Source organism: Dermochelys coriacea, chromosome 22 (assembly GCF_009764565.3).
Source record: "Dermochelys coriacea isolate rDerCor1 chromosome 22, rDerCor1.pri.v4, whole genome shotgun sequence".
Lineage (NCBI taxonomy): Eukaryota > Metazoa > Chordata > Testudines > Dermochelyidae > Dermochelys > Dermochelys coriacea.
Window position 1 is genome coordinate 5198624 of NC_050089.1, and position 21939 is coordinate 5220562.

The 21939-nt window shown below is 46.0% G+C and overlaps 2 protein-coding genes across 10 annotated transcripts in view; both read left to right on the forward strand.

Moving 5' to 3' along the window:
- Window positions 1-9966, forward strand: part of FLI1 (Fli-1 proto-oncogene, ETS transcription factor) — a 114475-nt gene extending 104509 nt beyond the window's left edge. For all 9 annotated transcript variants that reach the window (XM_043501042.1, XM_043501045.1, XM_038380739.2 and 6 more), the window contains 4 exons: window positions 2804-2869; window positions 4155-4217; window positions 5873-5920; window positions 7320-9966. In XM_043501042.1, the coding sequence (XP_043356977.1) occupies window positions 2804-2869; window positions 4155-4217; window positions 5873-5920; window positions 7320-7849 (707 nt within the window). In that variant the 3' untranslated portion in view covers window positions 7850-9966. The remainder of the gene's footprint in view (window positions 1-2803; window positions 2870-4154; window positions 4218-5872; window positions 5921-7319) is intronic.
- A 3298-nt stretch (window positions 9967-13264) lies between these two features.
- KCNJ5 (potassium inwardly rectifying channel subfamily J member 5) overlaps window positions 13265-21939 on the forward strand; it is a 193640-nt gene continuing 184965 nt past the window's right edge. Inside the window, exons 1-2 of the mRNA XM_043501047.1 lie at window positions 13265-13603; window positions 13791-13851. The gene's annotated coding sequence lies outside the window, so the exon portion shown is untranslated. The remainder of the gene's footprint in view (window positions 13604-13790; window positions 13852-21939) is intronic.

A 21939-nucleotide genomic window follows, 5' to 3' on the forward strand; every position in this document is an offset into this window, starting at 1 on the left:
AGGTTCTGCTTTCGGCCCCTAACCCAATCTAGAAATGATGCCGTCGCTCATGGGATCTGAAGGTGGCAAGTTGTGAGTTGAATCAGAAAAGTTGAAAGAAACTTCAAAGTTCTCTGGCTGCAACTCAGAAACAACCTCCTTCCTTCTTTAACCAGAGCTGGGTCCACCCACTGTAGTGCCACTCTGCCATCTTTCTGTCACAGTTTTAGTGGGGCTCCTGGGCCTTAGCTTGTTGGCAAATGATGCCAAAAGCTTAGAATTAATATGCAGTTTTATGTACCTGCCAAGGATTATCAAAGGGAAGGAATGAAAGTCACTGGCTGGCTGCCAAGGATGGGGAAGAAGAAGCCATTTGGTTACAAGGGGAATGGGCTACAATTTAAGCCTTGTCTATTGTGTGCTCTGATTTCAACCACTACCATACTGACACTGGTGCAAGCCCCTAGTGTAGACAGCACAAGGTGCAATTTCCACCAATGGTTTCAAGCAGGGGAAAACTCCACTGGTACATATATAGCAGCTTTGCTTGTTTACACCAATGGCTCTTAGCTGGGCAGAAAGGTTCACTCAGCAAAATGAGGCTGGGAACCAATCCCCAGCACTGCCACTGGAAGAACAAGAAACCCAGACTGGCCTCTATCATTGAGAGATGTCTTGTCGGATTCTTAATGCACAGTGGGTTGTTTTTTAAGTCTGACCTATTTGCAGCAGGAATTGTGGTTTCTATTACAACCAACAGTAAAATAAAAATAAAAACGGACAAGTTAAATGAGCTCCTTTCCCCCCCTTTTCTCTCTCTTCCCTCCCTCTCTCCCCCACTCTCTCTCTTTCTTTTTTTTGTTTCATGCCAATAACTAATTTAAAAAACTGAAGAGGCTTTTGCAGAGCCAGATTGACTGGGCGAGTGCACATAGATTTTTCCACAAGGAGATTCGCTCTAATCTCCTTGCTCATTTCCAGCCCCAAACCATGAGAATGGACAAGGGCATCAGCAGCGCCATCTCCTGGCTCTTATTCACTCAAGGGGTCATGGAAGAAGTTTGGGGGCAGCAGTTCGTTTGCTGAGGTGCTTTCTGATGAGGGTGGTTGTTATTTTGAATGTTGGGTGTTAGCCTGGTTTTTATGGTTTCTTTGTTATCCACAAGGAGACTTTGGAATCCTTTTTGGTTTAAAGCCCTGGCTTGGTTCATGTTGAATAACCTAATGGCTCATCCCTTCACTACCTTTCAGTCTGGTTCTTGAGTGGTTTTTCTGACCAGCCTCTCCAGGATGAGAGTGAGAAGATGGGCTGGGGAAAATGTGGATTGTGAACTGTTCAGCAATAAACAATAAAAAATCTAGAAATTTAAAATGCAAGATTCTGATGACACATCTTTGCCCCAAGCCAATCCTCACTCACCAGTGTTGCTTGTTGGGAAATCAGAGCCCATTGTTTCCTCCACTTTCTCTAACACAGTGCTTTTCTGCATCCTTCCAGGGCCCTTCAATGTCCTTGGAAGGTTTCCTGCAGCTTCCAAATCAATCATGGGCCAGATCCTCACTTGATGTCAATCGGCATGGAGCTTCGCTGATTGACACCTGCTGGGGATCTGGACCCATAACTCAGGGCTGCCCATGATCCGCAGAAGTGAGAGACAGAAAAGACTTGCTGTGGTCACCAGTCAGTGTTTAGCAAGGTTCTTTCTTCTAAGTGTGAGGAAATAACTGTGGCATCGCAGATACTCTGTGCAGTAATAAGTGTTGGGAAATGTTGACTCTTTTTAATAGCAGCGACTCTACCAACTCATCTAGTACATCTCCCTGCAGAGACCTAGATTTTCCAAAGCTTTACCCAGGCCAGCTGTTAAAGTGCATGGGCTTCCACCCTTCCCCTTAGGAGCCCAGTACATCTCCCCATCAGGATGTTTTTCATGATCTCCATTGTGAACTTTCCTTTCTATCCAACCTCTCCTAGACCATGAACAGTTCCTCTGTTTCCTGGATATTTACCAGCTCTTAAGGCAGGCTCCTTGGGATACATACCCCACAATCACAGGGGGGCCAGAAGAAGCAGTGAGGCAGAGGAGCAGGTGGTTGTGCAAGGCACACCTGATTGCTGCCTCGCGATGGGCCAGGAGGATGAGGAAGGGCTCTGAAATGGAAAGAAGGCACAGATATTTGGGAGGGTGGGAGGTAGCTGAGAGGCAGATTTTGACTAGACGGGAACTCAAATTTTGTTGGGTTCAGTTTACGTTTAGCCTCAGTCCACCCCATCTATTCCCATGGGACCAGATGGTGCCTAACAGTAGCACGGGTGTACAAAATGGGGTGGAGAGCACTAAGCTGTTTTGTTTTCCTCCCTGCCTTCCATCGCCAACTTGTGCCCCATGCAGGAGTCAAGCATAGGCCCAGTCTATGCTACCACCACCTGTGCCAGGAGTAGATGGAGGCCTCACCCCTGCTCCCATCCTCTGCCAGCCACACCCTGAACCAAGTCTCCCAAAGCTCCACTTGTCCCATGCCATGTCTTATTATTTAACATTCATATTTTGGCAGTGCCTACAGGTCAGACAGGTCACAGTCCCATTGTGCTAGGCACTGTACAGACAGATCAAAAAATGGCAGGCCCTGCCCCAAGGCCCTTGCACTCTAATGGACAATACATAAGAGGTGGCTGAAACGCATATATAACCCAGGGCATGGAGACAAAGTAACTATAGCGTGTGTGAAATTTCTTAAGCAATAATCACAACTAGCCACCTCTCTAACCTTCCTTGGACAGTCTGGACTCACCTCCCCCTTCCTTCTTGTCGTTTGTCATTAGATCCCTCCTACGACGCAGTCAGAAGAGCCGGATGGGGCAATAACATGAACTCCAGCCTCACCAAAAGTAAGCAGCCATGTTGGGGGTGGCAAATTCTGAGGCAGAGGGTCGGAACCTGGTCATGAGTTGGGCTAGGTTTGGTTTGCATGTTCTACAGGCATCAGAACGACTGAGGATCCAGGCCTTATTAACTTCCAGTCCCTTGTGAGACTTAATTCATTAGAGCCATCTTTGCATTGGGCCAGATTCTGATACCATTAATCATGATGAATAAGGCCATACTCCAATCCCTTACTACTGTTCAAAGGAGAAAGGTGCCACTCAGCATGAGAAAGAGTAGCAGATTCTGGTCCTTAATATTTGTAAAGCACATTGAAGTCATCATATTGAAGATCCTATAGACATGCAAATTATTCTAGTTGTTAATTATTTTCATAATGCATATAATTTTGCAATACTACGGGGTGGGGCCAGATTTCCTGCTGCCCCCAAATAGTAGGTTTATGCCCTGAAGGAGGAGGATTGCTAGCCCATGCAATTTTTATCTTAGCTAGTATAACTGGCTGTCACTGGGGCATATTCTGTTCTTCTTTCACTGGTGTCACATGTCCTGGGCCACAAGTTGTCCATGAGCAAGATACTACTCAGCTGGGGTAAGGCTGGCAGAATTTGGCTCTAAATCAGTACTTTCTGTTTAGGAGCTTTATGGAAAATGCTCAGTCAGAATGGGAAGGCCATCCTTTGGTTTATAGATTCTCTCTGTTATAAGTGATAATCTGAATGGATGGAGCAGATGCTAGGGCTAAGGTTGAACTGATTTGTAGTGCTGGTCGGGAATTTTTTTGACCAAACATTTTTTTTTATCAGAAAATGTTGATTTGCCAAAACCAAAATTGTTCATGGGAAAGGCTCATTTGGAAAATTTCCCGTTTCAAAAAACATTCCAGAAAAAAGTTGAGAAATTGTTGACATCCCATTTTGCCCTTTTCGAAACAAAAAATTCCATTTTTCAATTTGAAGCAAACATTGGTTTCGATATTTAAGTTAACTGAGAGTAAAAAAGAATTTCAAAAGGTCAAAGTGGTCAAAATGAAGCATTTAGTTTGGCCTGATTCAAAATTCTTTAAAATTTTTCCATTGATGAAAATTGTGATTTTGACTTTTCATCCCTGTTCAGGGTAATAAATATGTATGAAAACTCAGTAATTCCCATATGACCACAAAACTGTTTCCTGCCCATTTCCACTGGCTTGGCCATGTTCATGTATACATTGTATCCATTTTGTTTCCTAATTGTTCCCTCTTGTCTGCTTGCAGTACATCTACGATCTCACTTTTCCTGTTATTACAGGTCCCCCGGTAGCAGGGACTCAAACTGTGAATAAGAATACAGAACAGCAACGGCCCCAACCAGGTAAATGTGTCCAGTGTGTGCTCGGCTGTATCCCATAAATAATTTCATTTCCCAACCTTTTATTGTAATGCTTCAGGCAGGGACAGTCTTAGGCTCAAGTTAAGTGGGCTCAAACACTTGGTCAGCTCTGCTCATCCACCAACAAGGCTTATCCAAAACTACTTTCTTCTGGCTGCTTATGGACACTCCTCCCCCCATTTAAAAGAGATGTCCCTGTATCAGCTTTGTCATGTGCAGGGTCCAAAATCCTTAGTGTCAGCTGCTTTGGTGTCTCCTTTGATATCCCACAGCAGGCATTGTAAAGGATTCTGAAGCAGCTAGTCAATGGAGCTGCTTCTGCCACAATGGTGAAGGGTCTATGGGCTGGATTCTAACCTCCCTTACACCCAGTGGTGAGCTGGAGCCGGTTCACACCGGTTCACGTGAACCAGTTGTTAAATTTTGAAGCCAGTTTAGAACTGGTTGTTAAAGGGGTGGGCAAACTGTGGCCTGTGGGCCACATGCGGCCTGTGGGACTGTCCTTTCCGTCCCACCTGAGCTCTGAGCTGGGGAAGCTCCCCTGAGAATTTTTACTCACCCAGCGGCACTCTGGGCCTTCGGCAGCACTTCGGCAGCAGGTCCTTCAGTGCCGCCGAAGACCCGGAGCGACTGAAGGACGTGCCGCCAAAGTGCCACAGAAGACCCCGAGCAACTGAAGGAACCGGTTCTTCAGCTTCTGGCAGCTCATCGCTGCTTACACCAATATAAATTGGGAGCATCTCCAACAAAGTCGACAGAGGTACACCACTATCAAAGCACCATAAATAAGAGAATCAAGTCCTGTCAGGCTTCAAGCAGTGATACTTCTTGCTTGGGTTTCCCAATGGGTTGGGTTTCCCAACTAAATGATGCCTTCTCAGTGTTCTGCACAGCTGCTTTGTAGCTTTCTTTGTTAAGGTATAAATTCAGCCATGAGCCAACACCAAAATCCAAGGGACAATGAAAGGAAGTAGAGAGATTACAACAGTGGGGCCCCTGGAAAAGGGGGAAGATTCATTCCTAATAAATGCATGATGGAATTTCTAAAAAGCATTCAGCATGAGCCTCATTCTGCTTCTGTTAGCATCGGCAGTAAAACACCCATTGACTTTAGTCAGAGCTGAGTTGGACCGATCTTCCATTGACTTCATTGGGAGCAGATCTGAGCCAATGTGGAGTGTTTTTGAAAAATCCCACCTGCACACAAGAAGAGGAAATAATCAGCCTGACTAGAAAATGAGGCACACTTAAGCAAGTGGCCCAACTGCTCACATTAAAGCAAATGTATTTGCTCAGATCCCATCATGTTGTGCTGGCCTGACATTATGTTTTCATGCAGCCAACTGCTGTAGCTGGTGCTGTGGCATGTGTCCAGTGGGGATTTTGATCTTAAAAAGTGGGACACTCTATGAAAAGAGTATAGCAGCCGCTACGTTATTTAATCCTCCCTAAATAATTTGTGTCTGTTCATTAAACAACATAAGAGGCCAATGGGACTGATTTGTAGGAGGGGAGTAGCAATGTAAAAAAGGAAGGAAAATGGACATCTGGATCATTCTGGTTAAGAAAAATAGAGAAGTACTTTGTTTCTTTTTGTGCAATAGAGTAAAAAAAAGATTTCTTGTCTCTTTGTTTAGATCCCTATCAAATTCTGGGACCCACCAGCAGCCGCCTCGCCAACCCAGGTGAGTTCAGTTAGGGACACTAGACCACGATCTTAAAGACAAATTCCAGCTCCTGTTTAAAGGGCCAACTCTCTCATGAGCCACTGCTCCAGACTGGGCTGGAATCGTAGCTTTTGTCTCTCTGCTGCTTGTGTAGAGTATATGGGCCATTGGATTGAATAGGAGTGGATCCCACATCTGCCCTTACCACTTCCCTCTGTGCTGGTCATGGCAGCTGGTGTGGAGAATTTCTTCATGGTCCTGCACATGGCTGTTCTATAGGTAGCTTCCATGCGCAGCCCCCATCATGGGCCTTAAATAGTAAGAAGGCTCTTGAGCTGACTGTCTTCCCCAGGAGTGACGTTTCACTATTATAAGGCAAGGGTAGGCAAATGATATAGTACAAGGACTATGCAAGAGTAAAACTAGGTGGATAGTTCCAAATAGTCTTTGAATACAAACAATGAAGTCATTTCTTCGGTATTGGTCACCGCATGAAGTTGCTCACCACAAGCATTTTACCCCTCCCCCTCAAAGCAGCTAACCAGATTTGAACCCAGGAACTTTACTACTACGCCACAGAGTAGAAGACCTAAATCACTTAAAGCTCTTAGCTAGCCTCTGTGGACACCCTTTGCAGGCTTTCAATGCAGGCAGGCTTACACAATGACCCCCTGATCAAGTCATCTACAGACCTCTGGTAATAAGAGCAAGAGCATGAGCATCTCTTGCTTGAGCTAACGGACAAGGTCGATTAGCACTGAGGCTGTTGCAATCTTGTAAACCTCTTTACATGGCCCAGCCACAAGAGGGGGACAAAGACCCACCTTGGCATTAATTTGGGTTACATTTGCACAAGCATGTGTTCTGTTCACAGAGGGATAAGGTGTTGAATGCTCATGAAAAAACAGATTCTCATGAGCCACCTTACAGGAAGTGTTAGTACGGCCATCTTGAAAGAGTCTACGAGTTCTCCAGTCGGAGAGAAGAAATCAGACTGTGATTTAGTGATCAGCCACAAGGCCGCACATGGCAAATTATGAACTGCAGGTATTTTCAGCAATAGTTATGAAAATAGTGAGCAAAGCGAGGTTGAAATATGTTTATGTCAGCTATTTAGTGAATAATTCTGAATAATGACCATGTTCATAAAAAGCCCATTTATGAATGCTTTGTAGATTTGTTGATTTTAATGCCAGTGGGGACCATTCTGATCAGCTTTTCTGATCTCAAACGGAAGAAGAGGCTGAGTGACTTGCTTTCTGGGAATAGGTGGGCCAGCCCTCCACCAGAGTTTGTAAGGCTTGAAGGAAACTTTCCCATCAAAGATAGAGATAGTCCCTCTGTTTCCTGGCTTTGTCTTTCATTTAAGCAGGAAATGGAATGTCATTTCCTTTTCTCTTTGGCTCACTTCATGTAGGGAGCGGGCAGATCCAGCTGTGGCAGTTCCTCCTTGAGTTGCTCTCGGACAGTTCCAATGCCAACTGCATCACGTGGGAGGGGACCAACGGGGAGTTCAAGATGACAGACCCTGACGAGGTGGCCAGGCGCTGGGGAGAGCGCAAGAGCAAGCCCAACATGAATTATGACAAGCTGAGCCGAGCCCTCCGATACTACTACGATAAGAACATTATGACCAAAGTGCATGGCAAAAGGTATGCCTACAAATTTGACTTCCATGGCATTGCCCAGGCTCTCCAGCCTCATCCAACTGAGTCTTCAATGTACAAGTATCCATCAGATCTTTCCTATATGCCTTCTTACCATGCCCACCAACAGAAGGTGAACTTTGTGCCCCCCCATGCTTCCTCCATGCCTGTCACATCATCCAGTTTCTTCGGAGCAGCAGCATCCTATTGGACCTCCCCTACGGGCAGCATCTACCCAAATCCCAATGTCCCGCGTCATCCCAACACTCATGTACCATCGCACTTGGGCAGCTACTACTAGATGTTTTTTTACCTTCAGTGGCCTTTATCAATCTGGTTGGATGCTCTCTTTACTTCTGGGATTTTCTGGACCATTTTTGGGTATTTTGTGGCCATTGTTGGGTGGGGGGAATTAAAAACTGGATATTAGTTATTCTTGGATCAAACCTTCTCTTTTTTTTCTTTTGTAATTTTGCCTCTTCTGTCTTGAACTGAGAGATGGATACCTCTGCAGGCCAGTACTCTGTGTTTTTATTTTGGTTCTAAGTCTTATGTCCTCTGTAGAAATTGTCCATGAAGATTGCTCACCACAACCTGGAATGATTATCAGCATTTGAATTTTTACAAGACAAGAGAAAATTTTTTTTAGCAGTCTGAAGGCTCTTAACAAGACATAGATCCAGCCGTGGGTCTTAGAAGAATGCTATGTTTGTTTAACGGGGACTTAGGACTACATTTGTGTTTTTGGTGGGAAGGTTTCCAGTTTCGGGGGCGGGGGAATTGAAGACTCAGATATTATGTTGTGAGGACCTGGGGCTGCAGAGGATGGCAACTGGAATCTTAGCTTTAATTAAGGCCAATGAGGTTTTTCACCCAACTGGAAATTTTATATATATATAAAGAAGTAAAGGGCATTGAAGGAACCTTTCTAGAGTGTGCAACTTGTGTTGGACTGTATATTAACTCCAGAAACATCTGAGACCAGAACAAAAGAAAGTAACCTAACATCAAGCACAGACATTCCTTGAGAGCAAAAATGAAATAAACGACAGCAGATCCTGGAGAGCTCTGCCAAAGCTTACGGGATCGCTAAGCGCTACCGATTCACGAACGCTGTGCGTTTGTCAGACCGTCATTCTAAGGGTCAGCTAATCAGAAGGCTACTTACTGTATAAGTTATGCAGAGTTATTTTTTCCCTATATCTCACAATATTAAAAGAAAGATGAAATAAAACGAGTTGACCTCAGTCACAAATGCAGGTTATTTTTACTATCAGATCAGTTGTTCGTGGGTTTTTATGTTGTTGTTTGTCTTGTTTTTTTGTTTGTTTTTTTTAAATGTAATTTGTACATCTTTTCAATCTGTACATTTGGGCTGTAGCTTTGTACTTTTGCTAAAAAAATTAAAATGAAAAAAAGATACATGTTACGTATCTGGTGGGAATAGAGCCCTGATCCCACAACTGGATCCAGGCAGATTTCTTTCCTATACTAGTGTGGAACACATCGGAGTTCACTGGGAGTGTCTAAAGCACAGGGTTTGTGCTCCTGTTTTAGCTTGAGTTCGTTGATTGCTAATTAACTCAAAGTCAGCCAACATGTTTGTATTCAAGCTAGTTGAAAAAATGCATCAATGTTTTCCAAATTTTTCACAACAATTTTCCATCAAAACTGAGTTTTTCAAACATTTTGATAATTCTATCAAGCTGGATTAAAATCAGCAAACATTCCTCCCCCACGCACAAAAAATGTGTGAAAAGCTTTTGCAGAACATTTTCATCATCATTTCAAACATTTCAAAATTTTCATCTATCTCTAATTTGCGAAGCTAGACTTGATGATCCAGGAATGTTCATTTAAGGACAGAAACATGAAGGTCTTGGAACAAATGTTTATAGAGGTCTTAGATTGGTATTTACAAGCTTATTAGCTAATTTGGAATTAACTGGCAATCATTTAACAGGAGCAAAAATATCTAGTGTAGACATAACCTCTGAATGTCTGTGTCAGTGCAAGGTTTAGTCCACGTGTATTTGTTTGCAGAACTGGGACCTTAAAACAGAACATTATAGTTTGGTCATAACTTTAAACAGAAGCACTGATGCCATTATTTAACAAAAGGGGGAAAAGAGATCAAGCTAACCAGTTTAGGTATTAGTGCTTTTGGAATGTTATAGGTAACATTACTGCAATAATCGCAAAAAAATTTTAAAAATTATTAAAAAAATTTCCCCATGGAAATGGGCTTTTGCTACTATATATATGCAATGTATTTTGGATATTAAAATATATATAATTTTGCAAGTAATCTTTGTGGGGTTTTTAAAAAAATTGTATTAAATGTTATGCTGACAACTGTTGTATGAGGATTATGATGTAAAAAAAATTGAGAAAATAAATGGGTGTTTTCTTCTCTAAGACATCATATTGTTATACTTTTTTCCCCAAGCTCACAGCAAAACCATAAACTTTAAGTCTAAACTATATTTATTTTCAATTCAGAGAAAAAAAATAAGAGCAAACTAAATAATACTTACACTTTGTATACCACTATTCATCAATAGATTTCAAAGTGCTTGACAAAAGAGGCAATTATCATTCATTATCCCCATCTTACAAATAGGGAGACTGAGGTACAGGGAAGTGCAGTGACTTGCCCAATGTTACCCAGCAGGCCAGCAGAAGAACTCAGGTGTCCTGAGTTCTAGTCCAGTGCTTCAATCACTAGAATACACTTCTCTAATGGCTTCCCTATTGCTTTAGTCTATGCTGGTTCCCTGCGTTACAGTCGTAATTGAGGGTATAGACTTACCTCTTATTATCCAACCTTTGGGGGGTTTTAACAAATTATTAATAGAGAATCTCAGTGTATTTCCCCCCTCCACACACAACCTGTCACAAGCAAGTCTCCATTCCAATAATCTTAACGTGCTTGATTAATGAAGCTTCACTCTGAACAGTGACTCTAAAAATGGCACCTTCTTACCCAACAGATCTGTTCCCTGGGTGTATTCCACTGGACCTGCTGATTTTAGTTACAAACGTAAGTGTTTCCTTGTTTAACTGTTTGTTAAACACAGCTATGGTAGAGCGAGCTGTGGTCTATTCCGGCTGTGCCCCACCAATGAATTGCTAAGTTGTTTCCAGAGGCATGCATGTGCTTTCACAGGTGTCAGTGTTGGCAAAATGTGAAGACCACGAGTTTGCACACATGTCATTTGGGGCAGAATTGCAGAGCAGTAAGGGTATACAGGTGCCACCGAGGGCAAAATTTGCCCTGCAGAATCCTTGGCCAAGATGTTCAAAAGTGAGTCGTGGCTTGGGGAACATCAGTTTTCATCTTAAACCTTTTGAAATGGATGTGTCTCAAGTTGGCTGCTGCAAAATGGAACCACTTCAGATCATTGGTCAGGTTCCAAAATCTTGGAATTGATAACTAGAGATGCCGTACAAGTCACTAGTGGCTCATCTTGACTCCCAGGCTGAGTTTGCAGGATTGAAGTTCTGAGGAAAACCCATTTTTTAATGGGTAAACAGAGCACATTTGCACTAGGAGTGATTGAGAGAATATAAACATGGAGTCTAATGGTACTAATTCTACACAGTTGCTTTTCTGAGGAGAAAAGAGCAGATGGGAGCTGAGGTACAGCAGGCTTATGTCAGAAAGTTTTATAGTAAGGATGGTTTACAACTCGTGAATGAGAATTTTTTGTGTGGACAGGGCAGTGTTAAGGGTTAGGGTTAAGTAGTGTTAAGAGTCTGACTTCAGTGGACATATAAAGCCCTGTGCCCTGAGGCCACAGAGAAAAAAAGTGCTCACTAGGGACACTTGTTGGTGACTACAGAAAAGAGCAGCCTTGAGCTGCTTGAGAATGCCAGAGGGGCCGAGGGTCCCTTGGGGATGGAGCTCTCTGTTGGTGACCTAGGGATTGAGTGGGCCAGGCCTCATTTGCATTTCAGTTATGTGACAATTTGGGACCTTTTGGCATGTAGGCTTTGGAGGCAATAAAATACTCTTGTCCCAGTTGGGAAATGAAGGAGAAAAGATCTGCACCATACAGGCTGCAGGTGAAGGGTCACCTAGTAATGAGGCACCGTTGGGTAAGGAAGCTTAGGCAGCCCTGGGGAGAGATGGATGACATTCCAGTTTTTGTGAGGAGTGTATTTCTGCTGGGAAGGACTTTGTCCAGGGTCCCAGATCCTGCTGATGACTCATGAAACGGCCGCAGTAACACAGTTTCAAGGCAGTGGGCTGAAGCAATTTTGTGGCAGGCTGAGGTGGTGGGGCAGAACACCCAGAGAGCTGCCGTGTAGCTTAGGGTCTCTGCTGGGGGCCTCCCTACTCAGCAATCAGAGCCCAAATCACATCAGCTGGGTCGGAAGGCGAAGTCTCTGCAACAGCCCAGAGCACCAACCTGCCAGGGTCCTTGGACCGCAGCAACCCCGGACAACAGACGGCGAGTGGGGAGGTGGGGCAGAAGGCAGTGGCCGGAGCGCGGCAGCCACTCACAATGGCAAGAGGAGGGCTAGGTTGGGATTATCGTTAAGACACCCTAGAGGAGAGAGAGTTTTACCTCATAGAAAGTCTTAATTGATTAATTGCTGGCTTTCCCAAGTGCATTCTGTCATCCCTTCTAATAAGTTCTCTTTGTTGTAAACCCCAGGAGTCAGTGCTTATGAGCGGGGAAGTATTGCCTATCAAGGGTGCCCAGGGTGGTATACATAGTGACCCAGGTTTCTGGGCTGGGGATCGAGCTGCTATTGTTTAGATTTTCCGAAGGAACCCCTAGAAAATTGAACCTGGCCTCTTTTGCTGCTGACAGCACCTGGCAGAAGGGTTACATACAAGACCTGGAAACTGACTTTTTACCTCCCCCTTTTTGCCTAGGTATTAAGACATATAAGACAATGGTTCACAGCCAGGGGTACGTTGCAGGGGTCTTCCAGGCGCTACATCAACTTTTCTAGATATTTGCCTAGTCTTACAGCAGGCTACATAAAAAGCACTAGCAAAGTCAGTACAAACTAAAATTTCATACAGACAATGACTTGTTTATACTTCTCTATATACTCTACACTGAAATGTAAGTACAATATTTATATTCCAATTGATTTATTTTATAATTATGTGGTAAAAATGAGAAAGGAAGCAATTTGTCAGTAATAGTGTGCTGGGACACTTTTGTATTTTTATGTCTGATTTTGTAGGCAAGTAGATTTTAAGTGAGGTGAAACTTGGGGGTACGCAAGACAAATCAGACTCCTGAAAGGGGTACAGTAGTCTGGAAAGGTTGAAAACCATTGATATAAGAGATGCAGGATCAGCCATTATTAAATGGGGCTGGGGTCATTATGAGGGCTGCCTTAATTTTCATTTGAGATGTGCCTGAGTATTTTGGAGCCAAATCTTGAGGTGAAAGACACCACATTTCAGGTGTCTAGGTGTACAACTATCTCTGATCCTCATCTTCAAAACATAAACAGATTAGCAGATGTGGAAAGGAAGAAACCTGCTTTGGTAGCGTGTTCTCTGTGTAGGTCTGTGAATGGCACACATTCTTCTGCAGTCTACAACATTGACCACCACTGGAGACTGGATGCTAGGCCTAGTGTCAAATCTTTATGGGCTTAAGAGATCCATTTCAGCCGTGACACTGAATTTTCTGACAGCTGTGACAGACTTTTAATCTTATTTAAATGCAGAGGAATTTTCCTGTCTTAACACCTTTTTGTTTTTACATTAGTAAGGACTAGAAGGGAAAGGAAATAATAAATGTCTATCATACCCTTGACTAGCAAAGGGCTCTGAGACTCCTTCAGGCTTGATGCGATCTCATTGGAACACTGACTGCAGGAAATATGCAATTCTGAGTTCCTTTTTTGCAAACTTTTACCCTGAAGCTGGACCATTATCTGATGAAACTTCCCATAATTTTTTATATTCAAGTGGGGCTGTTGCTGTGGCCATATCAAGGTTTGCACCAAAACCATGGATGCAGCCTTCTGCTGTTGACCAGAAGAGCAGAGTCTAGGAAGATCACCTAAAGGAGCTGGGGTATTATTTGTGGCATTATTATCGTAGGGTTGCTTCTGAGCAGTGGGCTGTGCATGCCGATTTGTTGCAATGAAATAGCATTTTTAATAGCGCTGGTTGGGAATTTTTCAACCAAACATTTTTCTGTTTGAAAATGTTTCGTCGAAGCAGAAACTTTTTGTGGAAACAAATCGCTTTGAATGCACAGAATGCACTTTCCCATCAAAAGTGGAGTAAGACCTGGCCTAGTGGTTTGGACCATTCATCTGGTAAGTGCCCTGGCCGCTGGCCTCTTTCAAAAAAAATTGTGAAAAAGCAGAGAAAGGTCTCTGTTTTGAAACCTCGTCATAATTTTTCCCAAAAATGGAATTCTGGTTTCCAGCCAGCCCTAATTGTGAATGGCCTACATGGAATGAATTTGGTAGGCCTCAACCCAGATCCTAGCACAGAGGTGGGAAACTACAGCCCACGGGCCACATCCGGCCTGCGGGACCGTCCTGCCTGGCCCCTGAGCTCCCGGCTGGGGAGGCTGCCCCCAGCCCCTCCCCTGCTGTCCCCCCCTCCCCTGTAGCCTCAGCGCTCTGGCCCACTGCTCCTGCGGGGCAGCGCGGGAGCCGTGGCTGGCTCTGGCATGGTAAGGGGGTGGGGAGTGGAGGGTCCCCAGGGGCAGACGGGGAGCAGGGGGCAGTTGGATGGGGCGGAAGTTTGGGGGGAGGGCGGTCAAGGGAGGGGGAATGGGAGTGGGGGGTTGGATAGGCGTGGGAGTCCCGGTGGGCCTGTCAGGGGTGTGGATAGGGGTCGGGGCAGTCAGGAGACAGGGAGAAGAGGAGGTTGGATAGGGGGTAGAGTCCTGGGGGGTGCAGTAAGGGGCGGGAAGTGGGAGGGGTCGGATAGAGGGCAGGGGCCAGGCTGTTTGGGGAGGCACAGCCTTCCCTACCCGGCCATCCATATAGTTTTGCAACCCCGATGTGGCTCTCAGGCCACAAAGTTTGCCCACCCCTGTCCTACATCACATGAGCTCCTACATCACATGAGGCATTACTGCATTTGACATTAATTGGAACCACAGCTGCTGTTTGGATAAATCCAGGGCTGTCAAGCTGGCACCTTTAACTAGCACGAAACCCACTAGAGAAAAATCAAATAGAAATGACCTTCTCTTCACTGATTTCCCCTTGTTACTTCACCTCCTACTCTCTGTTCATGCTGTGCCCTTCCAAGCCTTCCTACCAGCTGTTTGTCTCAGCCTCAAGCCTAGTGAATTGGCTGCATTTAAACATCCTTGACAAGGCGCTACATGGCTGGCCTGCAGAACAGTAGATTATAGGTGGTGTTGATGCCAACCAGGTGTGTTTGAGACAGGGCGTCTGCTTGAAAGCAATGTAAATATTTGCCAGCACAAAGGAGGAGCCGAGTCTCTTATTGGATGGGGTTGGTGGGAGTGAAGGGAGGTTTCTAAGACCTGCTTTATGCCTCTGCACATTATCTGCATGGGAAGAAAACAGGAGGTTAGGAGACAGGCATAATAGGGACCGCTAAGCTGATGGGGAGGCAGAGCACACTGGATGGACCCCTGTGTTTCCTAAATTAAAATGCAGGTGCTGGGAGAGGAGGAACACACTCAAGCATTTGGGGTGCAAAGCCATATTTCCCCAGGGGGCTGCGGCTGCTTCCCCAGGAGCAGGGCTAAATGCAGGACTTAGTTTCCTGGTGCCCTATGTACGCAGCCCAGCCATGCTTTCAGTTGCCTGGCATCTCAAGTGACACGCATGTGTTCAGTCACTCCCTGGTACCCATGCCCACTTCTCGCCTGGGCTGTGGGGCCGAGCCTGCAGCTGCTCCTCTCTCCTCTCAGCCATGGGGGGGATGATGCAGCACCTTTTTTGCCAGACACCAGGTAGCTCATCCGCTATGCTGGATCCTGCCTGGGGAAGAGCAGGGGCAGCAGCAGCGCTGGGAACAAAAATGAGAGAGGCCCTAGATTTGTTATTTTCTTTGGCTTTTCATTAACTTTTCATTAATCCCGACCACTCCCCCCAGAACTGCAGAATCCTGTCCTGGCTCCCCTTTCAGTCTTCCTGCTGCTGCAGAGAACTGCATGCAGGGCAGCAGAGTCTCTTCTGCTGCAGTAAGTGTCTAGCCCTTCTGGTTGTGGAGCAAAAATTAGAAAAGGCAAACCCTAAAGGCTCAAACCCCAGCAGGCAAATAGACAGACGCATCCTCTCACTCCTACCCCACACACATTTGTTATTTGGTAGAATATCATGATTTTGGAGGGGGCCGAATGTGATATTTAAATACTTGAGGTTGGCAATACTAGAGCTGGCTGTGTGCACGGGGCCACATTCTGATCTGAGCAGTGTTGGTGTAAAGCTGGAATAATGCTCTCAAAGCCAGCAATGCAACACCAGAGGAAATGGCACCGCCTTTGGCCCTAAGAGTCTGCCCTGCATCCACAATGGGTTTACAGCTACCTGTCGACTTATTTGGTCCCCATCACTCTGGTATCTGAAGTGGCTACAGCAGAGATCACCATAACAAACTCTGGTGAGCTTTAAATGTCATATCTAGATTAACCATCCTCTTCTGGGATATGGCGTCATACTTCACAGGGCCAGGAGGGTCAGCAGCCTCTCCCCAGCTAGCATGCCAGGTAAATGCAGGACTTAGTTTTCTGGTGCCCTATGTACGCAGCCCAGCTGTGCTTCCAGTTGCCTGGAGTGACACGCATGTGTTCAGTCACTCCCTGGTACCCATGCCCACTTCTCGCCTGGGCTGTGGGGCCGAGCCTGCAGCTGCTCCTCTCTCCTCTCAGCCATGGGGGGATGATGCAGCACCTTTTGTGCCAGACACCAGGTAGCTCATCTGCTATGCTGGATCCTGCCTGGGGAAGAGCAGGGGCAGCAGCAGCGCTGGGAACAAAAATGAGAGAGGCCCAATGTAAGCCCCACCCCACCCCCCCCTCACTGGCTGGGCATCCCCACCCACAGAAATACCCCAGCTGGCAGCTCCTGGCCAGACACCCCCAGCTGCTTCCCACTCTCAGCTCCCCCTTACACAGCCCCCCAGTGAGCTACCTCCCAACGAGCACCCTGTAGCACCCACCCACACCTCATATCCCAGCACCCTCTAGCACCCACCCCAGATATCCCAGCACCCTCTCATCTCCCCTGATACTCCAGCACCCTCTAGCATCCACCCATCTACCCCAGATACCCTAGCACTCTTTAGCACTCACTTACTCACTTCTGTGCTGACCATAAGCTGAAGTGTATGGTTACATACAAATTCTCTGCAGACAAGCTCCTTAACTAATGCACATAGCATGTCACACATGGCACTGCACTTCTTGGCAGCTGCAATGCAGAGCAGCGCGGGGTCAGTTTGCGATGCCGGGTTATCTACTATATTCTCTTTCTTCTGTAGAAATATGGGGAATCTGTGGGCCTGAGTCTGCTCTCACTTGCACTGGTGTAATTCAGGTGTAAACCCAGGGAGAGGGATGAGATTATAATGGCGCACAAATGTTGTGTATTTTTGTGTCAGCTTCTGCAGCAATTCAGCACACCAGATACAGGCTGGACTGTGCATCAAATCCATGCTAGCACTATGGGGGCCTCAATTTGGCTGGAGCGTCTGGGCACTACGGCAATATCAATACATGGTAATAATAACACTAGCTGTTGTTTGGTGCTTTTCTTCAATCTATCTCTGAGCGCTTTACAAAGTATCAGCTGGGGAAACTGAGGTACTGAGCGGCATATAGTGTTTTTCATCCATAGATATCAATGCTCTTTACAAGGTGAGTAAGCAGCTTTATTGCTCTTCTACAGCTGGGGAAACTGAGGCATGGATGGTATCATCTAGTATCAGCTGGGGAAACTGAGGCAAAGGGTTGGGACTTGCCCAAGGCCACAAAACAATTCATCAGAGGAGCTGGAAACAGATCAGAGGCTTCCCCACACCCAGTGCAGTGCTCTAGGTACTAAACTGCCCTGCCAGTTTGAAACTCCCTGAAGGCTGCTTAGAGGCAGTTGCAGATACGTGGTTAGCAGTGCCCCACTTACACGGCACCTCTGCATTCATCTCAATGATTTAAGCTGCGATGCCTCTGTGAAGGAGCGAAATATACCCAGCCTGCCTGGCTCGTGCCAGAAAAGAGTCACTAAATGCATTCAACTTTATGTAATAAAATAAGGAGCAGTCCCAATAAATTCTTGCTTGATGCTTTACGCACTGCTGTGTCCATGCTGCTAGGTTTTTCTGAGTTTAGGGCAACTATCCACTTAGGAACTGGCTTTGTTATGTGGAGGTGACGGGTGCCACCTCCTGGCCGCTGGGAACACAACACAATTGAACAGATCCCTTCATTCCACTAGCATCGCTATGCGGCCTCAGAGGCCCCCTGCCTGTCTCCTGCGGTAGGATATAATAATAGAATAATGCAGTCGATTTGCCTGTGAAATGCAGAGCATGTGTGGGATGCATGGACCCAGAAAAGCAGGGGCTTGAGTGAGCTGTTGAACTTTGTGAGGGGAGGTTTGAGGAAGTCAAGATGTTTCATTTCCAGCCTCTCCTGATTTGCCCTGCTTGGCTCCATTGAAAGGGGAGGGTTCTCTGCTCTCTCCCGTGCTGCAGAGAACTTATTCCAAATATAAACTTCCTTGGGGCAGATTCCTCCACCTCAGCAGTGATAGCTTGGCCCCTAAAACATTCTCACTCTTGGCACAGTATTGTCCAGTGAAATCTCCACATTGTTAGGAGCAACTCAGTGCCAGCGGCTGTCCTGGCATTGAGGGTCCCTAGACTGAAGTAGCAGGGGGCATAAAGTGGAGACTTGTCACCTCAGGACTGAGGAGGAACATTTGCAGAGGAGGCAAGAGGTGTATGGAAGAGGGAAACCGTCAGGGCACCTGGTCAGAAGTAGCCAGCCTAGGCCTGCTAATGTGGGGAGGTGGAAGAAGGAGGAGATGGCAAGTGGTCAGAGACCATCACAGCCAGACAGTGGAGCTAAAGCACTGCTAGCAATGGCAAGAAAATGTTGGCAAAGTAGTAAGTCTGATAGCCTCACTGTGCTTCAATTTTCTCCTCTGTGGAATGGGGATAATGCTTTTTCCCTGTCTCACTGGTGGGGAGAAGGAGTATTTTGAAGATCCATTTATGTCTGTAAAGGGCTTTAGAGGAGCGTATGGACCGTGGCAACAAAAGCACTGACTGAAAAGAGACAGAGCTTTGTTTTCCAGCACTGGGTCAGGGGCTCCATCTGGCTCTGCGAGATTACATTTATTTTTGTCCTCCTAACTGAACTTTCTTTTAATGGCAATGGAGTGACAGACCCCGAAATAGATTTCCTATGGACTCCCTCCCGAGTGGCATTGTACCCAGCGTGTCTCCTGATAACCTTTCTTCCCTGCCCTGGGACTTTATCTGCCGCGTGACAAACACTCTCACTGGACAGAAAGAGGAAATTCCACTCATTGTTCTGCCACTACTGGGGTCTGACTAACACACTCTATCTTCTGCCTGCTGCACCACTGTCAGGCCGGGATTGGCAGGCGTTTCCTGCGGTGACAGTCAGCGGGGGCTTTGTGGGAGGAATATGTTTCATTCCAAAACTCCCAGTTACGTCCCAGCATGAGCCAACTTAAAGGAACAGGTTTGCCGTTCCATTTTGGCCATGTTGTCATTGACCCAAGGATTATCCCGCTCCGATTCTCTTCTCTGTTGTCCCAGCTCATGGGCTCTAGGGTTCATGTGGCGGGGAGCTATGGTTCAAGAGACCCTTTCCCATGTTGTCAAGTGGGAGAGGAATCCTCACTAGATGAGCAGGGATCCTGGTGATGGAAAAGGCTGAGAACTATTGTCCTAGCTATTTAATGTATACTAGCATTATTACTTCCCATGGTATAGCAGGGCCATCTTGGAGCCATATAGGTAAGAGCTAATGAGCTAATAAAAATAATCTTATTGATACCCATACCACCCAGACAGTGAGCTGTAGGGAATCAGGCACCAGACTGGCAGTCAGAAGACCTGGGTACTGTTCTTGGCTCTGCCCATGACCCTGGCCAAGTGGCTTTGCCCCAGTTTCCCCATCTGTAAAATGGGGGTTGAGCCTCCTTTCGTGAAGTACTTTGAGATCTGCAGCTGCAAGGTGCTGGGTAGCATTTCTTCCATCCGAGGTTCTTGAAGCGCTCTGCAAATTGTACCGCCTCATGTGCCATATGAGTTAGGGCATGTGAGCCCCATTGTTCAGAGGAGAAAAGTAAGGCACAGAAAGGTGAAGTGTCTCACCCTATGTCAAGGCCAGGAACGATCCCAGATCTCTTGCCTGCCAATCCAGTGCTCTAACCACGGCAGAAGGCTTCCTCTCATGCATCTCTAAGCAGGTTAAGGATGGTTAAGTAGGAAAGTGATAAAAAGAAAAGGTAAAATGCCTCACAATGGGCTAAATTCTGGTTTATCCTTGGTGAGCGCTCTGGCGGATTGGGAGGGGCAGGGACATGTTCTCACACCCAGCGCATCTGCGCAGGACTTAGGAAGAGCTCCATGAACCCAAGAGGAGGTGGCTAGTGGGCCTTTAACTTGTCTTCTCTTGTCCACTTCATTCTCTTTTTCTTTCGGTTTCTTTTCTCTCTACTCTGTTGGGTTTTTTTTCAAGCCAACTTTTATTTCCTTCCTTTGGCTGACCAACAACTATAGGGAATCATCATAACCACCCACAGATAGCTGAAGGGTGCCAAGGCAAAGGATGGTCCTTTGTCCTGGTACAGAACCGGGTGGGGCCCCACTGGCAGTGCAGGGAGGAAACTAGTAGAAAAGAAAATATAGCCTAAAAACCAAGGTGGAAACCATCCTGACACTGAGATCTGCTCCCTTTTTACAATTATGATGATTCAGAGGAGCCCCAGTCATGGCCAGGACCCCATTGTGCAAGGCGCTGTTCAAACACAGAGCAAAAAGACAGCTCCTCCCCCAAAGAGCTTGTGGGATTCCTTGTGCCTTGTGGGATAGACTTCTAAGGGCAGTGAAGGGAGCCCCCTCCCACTGAGATCTTTCAAAGGGATCTGAAGAACATGCAGTAGGGAGTCAGCCAGCCTTGGTGTTGGAGAGGAACTAGATGGAACCTACCAGTCTGTTTCCAGTCCTAAGACCCCAAACCAGCAATGGGATTCTTTCCATTTACTTTGTTGGGAGTTGACTCAGGCTCTGGAGTTTCAATGGCTCTTTCAGCCTTTGTAGAATTCTTCCCTTTGTTCGAGGGGAAACAGAATCTTCTTAGTTTTAATTTTGAAGGCAGCCTGGTGTTTGTTGGGACAGCGCGGTATAGCTCCTCCCTCCTTGGGCCTGGGCTGTATTCCTCTCAGGGGATGCCATGCAAGTGGTAGCAGTACGGGAAGCTTGTAAATGTTAGACTAGGCTACATCCAGAGAAAGGACATGAGTGACAGGATGGCCCAGTGTTTAGGGGTTGAGAGACCTGGGTTCAAGTTCTTGCTTTGCCAAAGATTTCCTGTGTGATCTTGAGCATATCACTTAGCCTCTCTGGGCCTCAGTTCCTCATGTGTAAACTGGGGATAAAAAAACTTTCCTACCTCCCAGAGGTGTGGAGAGGATGAAGATTGTGAGGTACTCAGATACATGGTGGTAACTGTCCTATAAGTACCTTAGACAGACTGAGGAAGTTTTACCATCACAACACTGACATGAAACAAGACCATCTTAACAGTGACATTTATGAGGTTGCAAAACTGAACCAACACCAAGGTATTGGGCAATTAGTACCATGCAGGTGCTAAAGGAGGTTGACTCAGGAAGCAGGCTAGACAGAGACCCAGACAGTGGACAAACTCAGCATGCCATCTTCTATGACATTTATTTTAATAACTTACAGTGTACTCATCACTGTTGCATCTAGACGCACAACATTAAAACAAACATCTCTTTGTATCCACCTGCACTGAGAAGCAATGCTAATCTTTCTGCCCACAAGAAAAGAAGTAGTGGGTGAAGGAGTAGAGACAATATACAATGAAGGGTTGGTCACTCTTTATACTTAGGGCTGACTAATCTTCAAATGCTTTACAGGCATTAACTAATTGTTCCTCATAACACCCCTGGGAGGTAGGTGAGTACTGTCATCCCATATTATAGGTGGAGACCCCAAAGTATGTGTTAAAGTGATTTGCCCAAAGCCAAAGAAAGAGTTGCTATGAGAAATGAGATTGGGACATGAGAGTTCCTGGCTCCCTGTCCTATACCCAGAACTCTACACTACACTCCATCCCACTCATTCTCAAAATAACTCTCAGTATGATTCTTGTAATTTTGCCTGCTTAATTCTCCTTTTCCGTTCAA